We start from the raw sequence: 13,922 nt of genomic DNA, 5'->3' as shown, positions 1-13,922 counted from the left end.
ACTCTTAAATGTATTTTTGATGTGTTTTGTTACACTTTTTTGTTTTGCGAAACAGTTAACCAGAGCTCTGAGGTTGCTCTTTCCTAACACGTGTTAACTTCAATTGCGTTCAAGCGATTGCACTTACTTTTAACTTGTAATACGTATGTAATCCAATGCACACAAACAACAGTGATAAACCCGAAATCGCTAACCACAGGATAACAGACCTGATGTGATGGTACAGGAATTATTTTCTGAATCACTTTGTGCCATTTATGTGTAGGATGCATGCAGTGGCTAATCATCTGTTAACACATTATAATATTTAGTATTTGCTTTCTCTTGCTTTAGATGGTGCTATAATGATTCAGAAGGACCTTATAATGCAAAAACTGGCTGTGCAGTTTCATTTGAACATTTAATGTTTGTAATACTGACCTTTGCTTAGTATTTGTGTTTAACTCTTTTCAAGGGATTAACCTCATAGGTCAAATGCTGCATGCTACCTGCTGGTGATTGGCTCTTGTGAGTGGCTGCTGTTCCTGATTGGATCACCTGCTGCATTCTGCTTGGGGAGCTAGAATGCTTGCAATTCCCAAGCTGAACTTTACCTATGTGTTTAACCACTTGGCAGCTCAGTAATGTAAGAATAGATGTGTTCTAATAAATAAGAGTAAAATAAATTATATATGTACATTATGCTATATTCAAACATAAAAGCTTAAGCGCAACACTTTTTTGTGCCCTGGGTTTCATATTTGGTCAGCCTTTCAGTAGATTATATGACATTATTTAATAGTAATTGTTTTATTGTATGAATATATTATTTCTACAGTGCATCTTCTCCCATAAGGTACACCGATTTAAATGTTTATTGGCAGCTGAAATACAATAAATATCCAAATGAATGGTACCCGTTTTAGTGATCAGTGAAAGATGAGCTGGAATAGCTAATATAGTAATATAAAATGCTTAAATGTATGTAGTTAAAAGATACAATATACTATCTGTATTTTAAAAATTGTAGGCTTTTGTATTCCTGTTACTGGTTGGCATTTTAGAAGCATGGTTAGGAATTTTCAATTACAATTAAGCCAAGAAGAATAATTATGTCTATTAAAAAAAATGTTAATAAAATGTAATATACATTTATTATTATTATTAGTTATCTATGGGGCGTCAACAGATTCCACAGCGCTATAAACATACATTCTTTATTTTCTCTCAATTTCCTGTAATTAAAGTCTGAAAACTCTGGTCGCTCCTATTCCCCTGAGTTTTTGTAAAGTAATGGGTGCCGCCATATTGTAAATTAGTTATCCTGTTCTTCTTATCTCATATCTCTTGCTGAGTCCAGTAAAAATGAGTTGATGAAGTAACTACCTTACATGGTTTAATGTCCCTTTAAAATTATTATATTTCGCACAGCCATTGTGTGCAGACTTTATGGGGTCGATTTATCAACTGTCTGCCCAATGTCGGCATTTATCATTGCACAAGCAGTTCATGAGAAATGCTTGTGCAATACCGCCCCCTGCACATTGGCAGCCAATCAGCCGCTAGCAGGGGGTGTCAATCATCCCAATCGTATTCCGACCGGGATGATTGCTGTCCGCCGCCTCAGAGCCTGAAGGATCGCACAGAATAAGCAGCTTGATAAATCGGTTTAATAAATCGGCCCCTATGTGTCTCTAATTGTAACAAAAAAAGCAGAAGCTTTATTTCACTTTTATGAAACAAGGAGGATACATTTTTCTATAAATGAAAAAATATAATTGTCCTTAGCAGAAAACATTCGAAAAGGTAAACTTAGATTTCAACATAGCAGTGTCCACTACTTTACAGAAGCTAAAACTACATTTATTTCTTCAATACACATAGATACTATTGTCAGGCTAATCTTATAACATTATAGCTAGCATTTATTTCCTTGACTTGAGTATATAAAAAGCGTACAAGAAGGGTTTGTCTGTAGAGTGATATATATAACAAATGGTTTAGATCTTATAGCTATGATAAATGAGGCAGCAGAGATCTATGATAATTAACCATTCCTGGACTATCCTGTCTTACAGAGAACAAGTCTAATTTCCCATCAGTGCTTCTTTGCGAATGTCTGAGGTGGCTCCTGAGTGGGGTGGGACACTTACATATTCATAGCTTGCAGACTAAGTATGGTGAAAGGAACCAGGTAGGTAGAATAGAGCAGTCAGGCGGGGCACAGAATGCAAATTGTCTGCATTTTTTTATTTATTTTGGTTTTAACTTTAAGTGATTCTTCTTTGCATTGGTTTTCATACTTGTGCAGTCCTTTAATTAGCTCCAACACAAATTGCCTGAGTTTGCATGTACCTGTTGTTCTTTATTGACAGATAACCTTGAGAACAAAAGAAAGAGATAACTGCTCTTATTCACTGCGGTGTGACCTCATCCTCATTAAATAAACGGAGACTATAGCAGTGAACACTATAATAATGTTGCGCTTTACAACTTTCTGTTTGGGCCGGGCTTATCATGATGAGTGCTTGCCCCCTTTAATTTCATGTAAATATTGTGTGTAAACAAAGAGAGCAAGCCATGTATTCCAGCCCATTTGATGGAATAATATAAACAGTTCCTTCAAATACAAATTGTATCACTTCAAGACTAGTCTCACTCTAAACTCCTTTTGGACTTCAAAATCATTATTATGACTTGAAGATCCTCTTCTGAACTCTACATGATAGACATCTTTCTGTTATGGTAATAAAGGAATGGGTACTGTACTGTAAATATAGGTTGACATATGTACAATATATAACTAATTAATACGTTGTGACCACAGGAGATACACCTGATCTATTTCAGATAAAAACATAGTTCAACCTTTGGAGAGAATTATGTTTGTAGGTTACAGATATAAAAAGTGTGCTGACACTGTGAGATAATGAGATTAGATTATGAAGGAAAATGCCTAATAAATGTCTTTACTGTGTATGTTTTTATTTATCTTTGGTACTGAAGTACTGGTAGTCAAAAATAAAACCCAGCAATGTCTCCATAATAATGCTATACCATAGAACCTAATACTTATCTGTGTTCGAGATCTTACATATTTAAATAGATATGTTGTATGTATGTATGTATCTATGTATGTATATATATATATAGTTTATAAATAGATATGTTGTATGTATGTATGTATCTATGTATGTATATATATATATATAGTGTATAAATAGATATGTTGTATGTATGTATGTATATATGTATGTATATATATATATAGTGTATAAATAGATATGTTGTATGTATGTATCTATGTATGTATATATATACTGTATAAATAGATATGTTGTATGTATGTATGTATGTATGTATATATATATATATATATACTGTATAAATAGATATGTTGTATGTATGTATCAATGTATGTATATATATATATACTGTATAAATAGATATGTTGTATGTATGTATCTATGTATGTATATATATATACTGTATAAATAGATATGTTGTATGCATGTATGTATGTATGTATATATATATATACTGTATAAATAGATATGTTGTATGCATGTATGTATGTATGTATATATATATACTGTATAAATAGATATGTTGTATGTATGTATATATAAACTGTATAAATAGATATGTTGTATGTATGTATGTATGTATGTATATATAAACTGTATAAATAGATATGTTGTATGTATGTATGTATGTATGTATATATAAAGTGTATAAATAGATATGTTGTATGTATGTATGTATATATAAACTGTATAAATAGATATGTTGTATGTATGTATGTATGTATGTATATATAAACTGTATAAATAGATATGTTGTATGTATGTATGTATACATAAATAATAATCAGAAGACTATGCATTTTCCACTCCAATTTCTCCCTTTCCTTAGGAAAATATTTCCCTGAAACATCATATTAAAAGAAATTTCAAAACCCTTATCATTAATGTGGAGTTACATCAGACCATCCTTTGCAGTTCTTCTGGAACAGCTTGACACAAAATTTTAGATTGTGTCTGGGGAGTGTCTCTGGGTACCCATTTAGTCAAAAGAATATTTTTAATATAGGTCTGGCTCACAATCAGTAGTCCATTTCATCCCAAAGATGTTTAATGGGATTGAGGTCAAGGCCCTGTGCAGACATTTGAGTTCCTCCATAACTAGGGTTACCATATTGCCGCTTTAAACAGGGACACATATGAAAAATACATATGTCAGGGCTGTTTTCCGGGATTTTTAAAGAAATGTTTTGTATAAGAACCCTGAAATATGTATTTTTCATATGTGTCCATCCATGCTTAAGGCGGCAATATGGTAACCCTATCCATAACAAACATGTCAAACCCACAAAGGCACTGTGTTACACTTACAGCCACATACACAGACTCATCCTTCACATACATACATACTCACACAATCACACACATATAGACATAAAAATGCACTCACAGACACATGTACTTAGACATATACATATTCATACACTCACACACAGATAAAAACTCTCACACATATACATACTCATACACTCACACACAGATAAAAACTTTCACACATATACCTACTCATACACTCACACACACAGATAAATACCCTCACACATATACATACTCATACACTCACACACACACACACAGATAAATACTCTCACATATATACATACTCATACACTCACACACACAAATACCCGCACACATATACATACTCATACACTCACACACACACACACACACAGATGAATACTCTCACATACATACATACTCATACACTCACACACACAGATAAATACTCTCACATATATATATACTCATACACTCACACACACAGATAAATAATCACATATATTCATACTCATACACTCACACACACAGATAAATACTCTCACATATATACAAACTCATACACGCACACACAAAGATAAATACTCACATATATACATACTCATACACTCACACACACAGATAAATACTCACATATATACATACTCATACACTCACACACACACAGATAAATACTCACATATATACATACTCATACACTCACACACACAGATAAATACTCACAATTATACATACTCATACACTCACACACACAGATAAATACTGTCACATATATATATACTCATACACTCACACACACAGATAAATACTCTCACATATATACATACTCATACACTCACACACACAAATACCCGCACACATATACATACTCATACACTCTTACACACAGATAAATACTCTCACATATATACACAAATGTATACACACACATAAACATACATGAGTTTAAATTGGGCCCCAGGTAATTGAGCAAAATGTGGTGGTAGCAGAATTTGTAGCTAGTGCAGAACAAACTCTAAATAAGCCACTGTGATGAAATATATGACGGGTTTGGGCATTCACTACAATGTTTAAAACTGTCTATTAAAGAGGTGAGAAGTTTTCAAGAGGTTAAAGTATAGATAAAATAAGTAGAATTGTGAGCCCTGGAAAGTATTGGTTAAGTTTCAGGTGCATTGGAACAGTGCTTTGCTCAAAAACTATTCATTATGTTTTTTTTTTTTTTAAAGATTGCTTGGTATTTGCATAGACAAGAGGTGGAAGGTGTTGGAAAACTGGAATAAACTGTGTAGTATGTATGTTCCATTGTATCACTATTGTATATGTACATTATACATCAAAAGAGAGAAAAAAAAACTTATGTTCACATAATTTGACTAATTGCAAAATGACATATATGTGTTAATACAATGTTGTTGCTGATTTTTTTTTTTTACTTTTCCTTGTTTCTTCTTGGCCTCTGTTAATAGGTATCAGTAATGGCATATTTTGTCTACTTAGCTGTATATTAATGGTTCATAAAAAGAACAACACATTTTACACAGATAATGACTTTTATCTTTTGAGCTAGGACTATAAGAAATGTGAATAAGATATGTGCATGATCGAAAAATTTGTTTCGGTTCGGTTCGGATCGATTCAGAGTTTTTCGAATTTCGTTTCGGATCGATTCGAATTCGGAAAACTTCGAATTAATTAGTTTCAGATTCGTTTAGGATTCATTCGGATTCGAAAAAATTCATCTGGATTCGGTTAGATTCGGAAATTCGGAATTTTGGTATGTGTGCTGTGTATTAGACTAGTATTATGTACTATATATTAGGTGTAACCCATAGCAGAGTGATATAACCTAATATACTGTACAATACTAGTGTAATCCATGGCCATCCGAATTTACCGAATAAATCCGAACTAATTCGGATTTATTCGGTAAATTCTGCAGTATTTTAATTCGGAAATTCGGTTCGATCCGAATCTCCGAATTTTCTGAATTTCCGAATCGATCCGAAACGAATTGCACATATCTAATGTGAATTGTATATCTTCTATGTTTTGCATGTAATTGGTTGAAGAGTCTGTCTATAGCTATAAATATCACCATTTAACAACTCTGATGAAGTTCTGTGTAGGCAGAAACGTGTCAGTCGTTAGCAGTTTGTGGTGAGTTGTCTTTAAACATGTATTGATAAAAGTTGGATTGTTTTATTATAGCCTTATCTGATGCATTTATAACTATTTATGGATGATTAAGTATGTTGATTTTGAGGCTAACCGGAAGTGCATGTTTGTGTACAATTGGACCCTAAGGACTGATTGCTCAGTGACTGATAAGCAGAAATCTCACTAATTTAGTGGTGGACAGTGGCAAACCTCACAAGCATAAAAATAAATAAATATATATATATATATATATATATATATATATATATATATATATATATATATATATATATATATATAGGATTGTTTTTCCTCTGTACGGGTATACCCTGCTTTCCAAAATAAATAAATATTGCAAGACATTTTAGTTCCCTCTTTCAGACACAACAAAGAAAACAAATACATTTATGTCCCTTTAAATGGACATTACACAGTAAACAAATACAATATTTTAGTTTATTCAAAGCAAATATTAACCTGAGGATAATATGGAAATTCATTTTTTTAAATGAAATTAGTTGTTTAAATATTGAAGACATAAATGTAAAGTGTTAGTCTGTATAGAGTGCTTTAGTTTCCATAAAGTAATTGGTGCCATTTTGTTATAACCTCCCTTATCTAATCTCTTCTGCTGAGGACAATAAGGAACAGATAAAGTGTACAAACAATGGCTGTATGGACTATGCCAATGTTAAAGCAATTATATTCATAAGGCTTAAGTCCCATTCAAATTGCTATATTCAACACTTTTATAGTGTGCACCTCTTTACTTGTACCTAATTGTCCTCAGAAGAAGAAATTAAATAAGAAAAAGTCAGGTTTCAACATGGAGGCATTAATTTACTCATGGGAACTGGAAAGCGCACAATATTCTGAGTTAAATTACAGTAAAATGGGACAAAATAAAAAAGTGAAAGTATTTAATGTAAATCATTGTAGATTTTATATTATGACCTTAATGTCTTTAAAAAAGACCACATTTTTATTCAGATAGAGCATACAATTTTGAAAACAACTTTCCAATTTACACCCCACTCTTGCACAAACCTGATCGCATATTCTCAGTTGCGCTAACCTGACATGAAAATATGAACATTTTACATTATAATGTTCTTTACATAGCAGAATATGTTCTATTTATTCATAAATAGATATTTCTACATATATTTGATGGTATTTTACCTATATATGTAGATTATTATATATAGGTAGCGATATATACAGATATATATATAGGAATATCTATTTATACTTATTTCTTACCTACTGTGAGAAAATATGTTTATCAGAAGATTGGTGATAATGTAGAGGGTTTGTGAGATGAATTTCTTTTAAAAATCTTGATTTTGACAGCAGATAATCAGAGGACTAAAGGAACAATATATCCAGGAAAGCAGCTAATAAGCATTCATTGTATTCAAAGATTCTGCAGAAAGTAACATCCTTTAAAATGGGCTGGGCTCTCTCTCCCATAACAGTTGGAGGTAGATTTCTGCTGCTGCCTTACATTTACATAATTGTCCTATTGCCTATAAAGCAGCATTAAACATTTCATTATAGGTGGTGGTTTCAGCAGCCAATTGTAGGGATTTCAAATGACAAAATAAAGGTAAAGGAGCTATTTGTAAACAATTTAAAGCATTGCAGCAGGTAAAATGTATGCCTTGTTACAGATTAAAGAGAAGAATATTTTACAGAACAGTGTCACTTTCACAATTTGGAAAACTAAGGAACCAGGGGTGCCTGGAAGGAGAGCAATACAAGCAAATTCCCCCCATCCCCCCAACACAAGCAACACTCTCCCGGTGCACTTGCTGCCATTTTGTTTAGCCTGACAGGACAAATATTCTGTGGACTAACATGTAGGAAACATATTTTTGGAAAGCATACATTAGCATAAATAATTATTCACCATAAATTAAAACTTAAAGGGACATTCCAGTCAAAATATAAATGCACATAGATTTATTGCATCTTTGAATAGAAACATATTTGCAATATACGTGTATTGGCAAAAATGCTTCTATTAAGAATTATCACTGTTTTAGTGTTAACATTTTTCTTTGCACGTGCATGTGAAGCATAGCTAGATATTTTCACTGCACCCACATTTTAAATAATGCAGCTGCTCAGATCATCAGTGGGGCTTGTATTATTTCAGCAATTAACAAATTGAGTCATTACCAGATGGTACAAGCACTTTAGGCTGTCCAAACAAGTGTTGGTTTAAAATGCTGGTGCACGGAACATACTTAAATACACTTTTGAAACAGCTATAGCTTTTATTAGAAGCATTTTTGCTAACACATGTTTATTACAAAATTTCTTATGTTCAATACAGAAATGCACCCATGTGGTTTTAAATTTTGGCTGGAATATCCCTTTAAGTTGATAGGATAGATTTTATGTTATCATTTATTTCAATTGTTTTCCATAGGGGACTTTAATATCAAATGCATAGCAACCCTAAAAGCAACTAGGTAAGGTGCTACTGGACCCAGCAATGAACACTAAAGATAAAGAAATAAAAAAAATATCATCTTGAAGTTAAAGTACCATTTAGAAAAAATTTGATCAAGTAAGATCTCATTTTAAACGAATTTGCTAATTCAATGGGCTACAAATAAGAATTTAAAGGAACAGCAAACATATTGTAATTAGATCATTTTTCTGCAGTCTTCCAATGGATTACCATGTCAGCAGAGTCTGAACCATATTGGAACAGAGTTTCACTATATTTGCTGCAGTTGTTTTCACTGGTCAAACTCCACCCACGATATTTCTTATCTGGCTATGAGTCTGGAGATGACAGGGCTTGTCACTGTAACTGTGTTAACAAACTCTTCATTGTTAGGCCTCAGCATACAATATAAGATATCAAACTGCTAATTAGAGACAGATATGCGACAGGGTTAGGCTAGAAAATATTGCTATGGGCTCTTTCCGTTTTCAGGAATGGAAATTCCACAATTTTAAGACTTAAATTACAAGAAAAGTTTGCAAAATAAATCTAGAAAGGTACTGTGCATAATTAAGCATTTTATATTACAATCTCAAAATGTTTACTGTCCCTTTAACAACACAAACTACAGAAACTGACAGTCACTCATAAGGGACATTAAACCCAAAAATGTTCTTTCATGATTTAGATAGCGCATACAGTTTTAAACAACTAATTGCTTCCTTCTCTTGGTAATCTTTGTTGAAGATGCAGTAATACACTTCTGGGAGCGAGCTGAAAGCCAATCAAAATAGGTATATATGTGCGACCACCAATCAGCAGCTACTGATTCTACCTAGATATACTTTTTAACAAAGGATACAAAGAGAATGAAACAAATTAGATAATAGACACACATTAGAAAGTTATTTATAATGGTATGTGCTATCTGGTGATGCCAAAATTATTATATTGTGCAAATTGGTTAGTCCCTATATATAACAACTTTCCAGTTTACTTCTATTATCAATTTTGCTTAGTTCTCCTGGTATCATTTGTTAAAGAGGTATCCTACGTGAGCTGAGGAGTGTGCACGTGTCCTTAGCCATCAGGCAAGTGTTTGTGAAAATGCTTAAAACAATGTTATATATCTAACTCTGCTGTCATAAAGTCTATGTAGCATTATACGGCAGCAGTGTTTGCAACTATGTATAACATTGCTATAAACATTGTTGCAAACACAGATGCTAGATGGCTAAAGGCACATGCATGCCCCTGAGCTCACCGTTGGTTACTCGTTAACAAAGGATAGCAAGAGAACTAAGCAAATTTGGTAATTGAAGTAAACTGGAAAGTTGTTTAAAATGCCAAGCTCTACCCAATCCATATAAGTTTAATTTTGACTTTACTGTCCCTTTAATAAAATATATTTTTTTCCTGCTAAATTGATCTCTGGTCCTGTGCAACCACACAGGGAGATGTGTGCGCAATCTGAGACGTGTGCGCAATCTGAGACGTGTGCGCAATCTGAGACGTGTGCGCAATCTGAGACGTGTGCACAATCTGAGACGTGTGCGCAATCTGAGACGTGTGCACAATCTGAGACGTGTGCACAATCTGAGACGTGTGCACAATCTGAGACGTGTGCGCAATCTGAGATGTGTGCACAATCTGCTTTGAGTTTATTTTTTTCAATTTGTAAATAATGTAATTTTACTGCTCCATATAGTAAACATGGAAAACCTATTTCAAACCGTGTGTCACAGGGTCGCATAGTGTGAGTTGCCAGTTTTTTGTCACTGGTTTATTAAAAATAATAATAATAATTGAGGGATTTTTCAGAAAGTACAATAAGGGTGTCCCAATCAAAAGATGTTAGGAAGAGCTGACAAAGGAGTTATTTTCTGAAGATCCAGGCACAGACAGAGAGAGAGAGAGAGAGAGAGAGAGAGAGAGAGAGAGAGAGAGAGAGATAAATAGATATAGATAAATAGATAGATGATAGATATAGGTAGATAGATATAGATAAATAGATAGATGATAGATAAATAGATAGATGATAGATAAATAGATAGATGATAGATATAGATAGATAGATACATAGATATAGATAGATATAGATAAATAGATAGATGATAGATATAGATAGATAGATGATAGATAGATAATTAGCTAGATAGATAGATAGATGTGCTTACTATAAATAAAATAATGTAGAAAAGCAAAAACATTTTAGTGTTGTTTATTATAAATAAAATAAAATATAAAAAGTGAAAAGTTAATATATTTACACAACAACTTAGCATCACAGTAAATTAAATACATCAGTGATATGTTTTAGCTCTATACGCTAGGAAATCTGATGGCGGCCTGCCGATTCCAACTTTTTTCCTTTGTCTGAAGCATATTTGTCTCTTTTTGGAAAAAAGTTCAGTACTTGCCCTGGAACAGAGGAGTTGGTTGAGACTGAAGTTGTTGCAAAAATGACTGTGGAATAGATTGTTTAGGATTGCTTCCAGAGAAGGCATTGTAGTATGGGCCCCTGGTGAAATAAAAACTGCTGTCTTGCATATCTGCAGATGGCTGTGCCGCAGAGCTGGAGGTGAAACTGTTAAGTCCTGTAATGTTTCTTTGGGACAGCTCATTTGCCAGTCCTAGAGACATCTGCCTGTTCATTGCATTAGTCTCAACCGTTGTCATGGTACCAAAGAAGTTGTTAAGACAAGGTGTATAGGGTGTTGTTGGTGGAGTGGATGTTTCTCTCTTCACATCTACTGAAGTGTCTTCTATATCTGAAGATGTTGATGTCACTGGGCTTGGACTTTCATTTCCCTTTCCACCTGGGGTTACATGATCTTCAGTAACCTTAGCAGATTTGACACTGTTGGATTCTGATCGGCTCTTTCTTTTCCTGCGGAAATTACCATTGTCAAACATCTTCTCACAGTTAGGATCCAGAGTCCAGTAGTTTCCTTTACCTAAGACAGAAACAGAAAAAACCCCAGTAGATTAGTAACTTAAATCAATCTAAATATAGCAAAATGGTCATCTGCTTTAAAAGTTAACTAAACTATTGTATTTTGCTTTTTTTTTTCAAATTCAAAACTTTTCTTTTTAAAAATTACTAAACATTTTATGTTATTATTGTTAACCTACTAGCAACTAATCATTTTTGTTAACACTTAAATACCTTTAAAGGGACAGTAAAGTCAAATTAAACTTTCATGATTCAGATAGAGCACAACTTTCCAAATTACTTCTGTTATCAAATTTGCTTTGTTCTCTGTGTATCTTTTATTGAAGAGTAGAACTAGCTAGGCTCATAAGAGCTCAGGAGCGTGCATGTGTACTCTATTTCAGAAGTGTCTGGAACATTGTCTAACAAAGCTACAAATAATGTTGCAAAACACTGCTGAAATAGAGTACTAAAGACACATGCACACTCCTGAGCCTACTTAGTTTTACTCTTCAATAAAACATACCAGTAGAACAAAGCAAATTTGATAACAAAAGTAAATTGGAAAGTTGTTTAAAATTGTGTGCTCTTTCTGAATCATGAGTTTAATTTTGACTTTAGTGTCCCTTTAATTATAAACTGCCAAAACAACTAAAACTGCTATTATAAAAAATGTGAATTGCTTAACTCTTTTTTAACTGAAACTTTAGTTATTATAATCAAAGATACAAACATAAAAATAGGCAAGACAATAAAAAATATGTTGCAACTACACTTAAATATATTTATGAAAGCAAACATGGTTACAGAATCATACCTGGATCATTCTCATCTCTTGCAATCTTTTTAAAACAATCATTCAGCGAGAGGTTGTGACGGATCGAATTCTGCCAGCCGGCTTTGCTTTTCTTGTAGAATGGAAAATTGTCAGCCACATACTGGTAAATCTGATTAAGAGTCAATTTCTTCTCTGGGACATTCTGGATAGCCATAGCGATAAGAGCAGAATAGGAGTAAGGAGGCCTCACCAGTTTCAGAAGCTCTTCTTGGGATGCAACAGATAACCATCCGAGGTCAGTACCAGTATAACCAGTAGAATTGGGCAGGAACTGCCTTTGGTTTCCATAGGATGGAGGAATGTATGGTGCAGGGCTGTTCCCATGTAGGTAGCTGGAGGAGTTGTTGACAGCAGGGCCACCAAGCCATAAATAAGGGCTAGTTGGAGGAGCATAATCCCCTATTCCATAGTTAGCAGCTCTCTGGGATGACTGTATGTTCTGCTGAGCATACATGCTGAAGTTTTCACAGTATACCGCCATGTCTGGTGCTTCCTGAGCACTTTTTGGATGAGGCTGATGCAGACTTGATGGTGAAGGTCTCTGATGAGCTGGAATGTGAATAGTATTCATAATCTGAAACATCAGAGTCAAGGTGTATGTAGCAGTATGTGTCTAATGTGGCTGGAGCCCTGAATTTATACCCCTACCTATGCCTAGGGCTAGTAATGGGTGTGCCCTTTACTCAGCACTAGTTGGACAGCTCAATTGAAAGACAATGATGTGCAAAGAAAAGGGTTTGGCTACAGAGAGGCACCAGTGAGAACAATCTGTCTTTTTCATTTATTGTCTTCCACATCTGTCTACAACTGCAGGCATTTTCCCTCCTTTCACATGTTGATTTTCAGTTCTAATGGGCAGTTAAACATGAAAGCTGACTTAATGCAGTATATGAGAAAAAACACCTTAGATAAGATATACATTAAACTATATAGCGATTTTGCTTAAATTCATTTTAATTATTTATTGTAAATCAAACTTATTGTAAATCAAACTTTACTTTAACTATAAGGCAAATTTCAACAATATGTCTAACAAAATAGCACATTTTAATAAATAGAAACTCAGAAATGTGGGATATATATATAGAATGTCCTATTGCACAAATCTTCTTGATTTATATTAAGAAGCATAGATTATGTTTTGCATGAGTTATTCAAATATACCTTATTTTTTTGTTTTTTAAT

General features: G+C 33.5%; 1 protein-coding gene across 1 annotated transcript; it reads right to left on the bottom strand.

The window, feature by feature from the left end:
* Positions 1-11,373: 11,373 nt before the first annotated feature.
* Positions 11,374-13,308, bottom strand: LOC128648307 (forkhead box protein I1c-like). Its single transcript, XM_053700924.1, has 2 exons — positions 12,717-13,308; positions 11,374-11,921 (listed from the first exon to the last, which is right to left on the bottom strand). Exons 1-2 carry the CDS (start codon positions 13,306-13,308, stop codon positions 11,374-11,376), a joined length of 1,140 nt encoding a protein of 379 aa, XP_053556899.1.
* Positions 13,309-13,922: the final 614 nt, after the last annotated feature.

The sequence above is a fragment of the Bombina bombina genome, chromosome 2 (genome assembly GCF_027579735.1).
Source record: "Bombina bombina isolate aBomBom1 chromosome 2, aBomBom1.pri, whole genome shotgun sequence".
NCBI lineage: Eukaryota > Metazoa > Chordata > Amphibia > Anura > Bombinatoridae > Bombina > Bombina bombina.
This window is presented reverse-complemented; position numbering and strand designations above follow the sequence as displayed.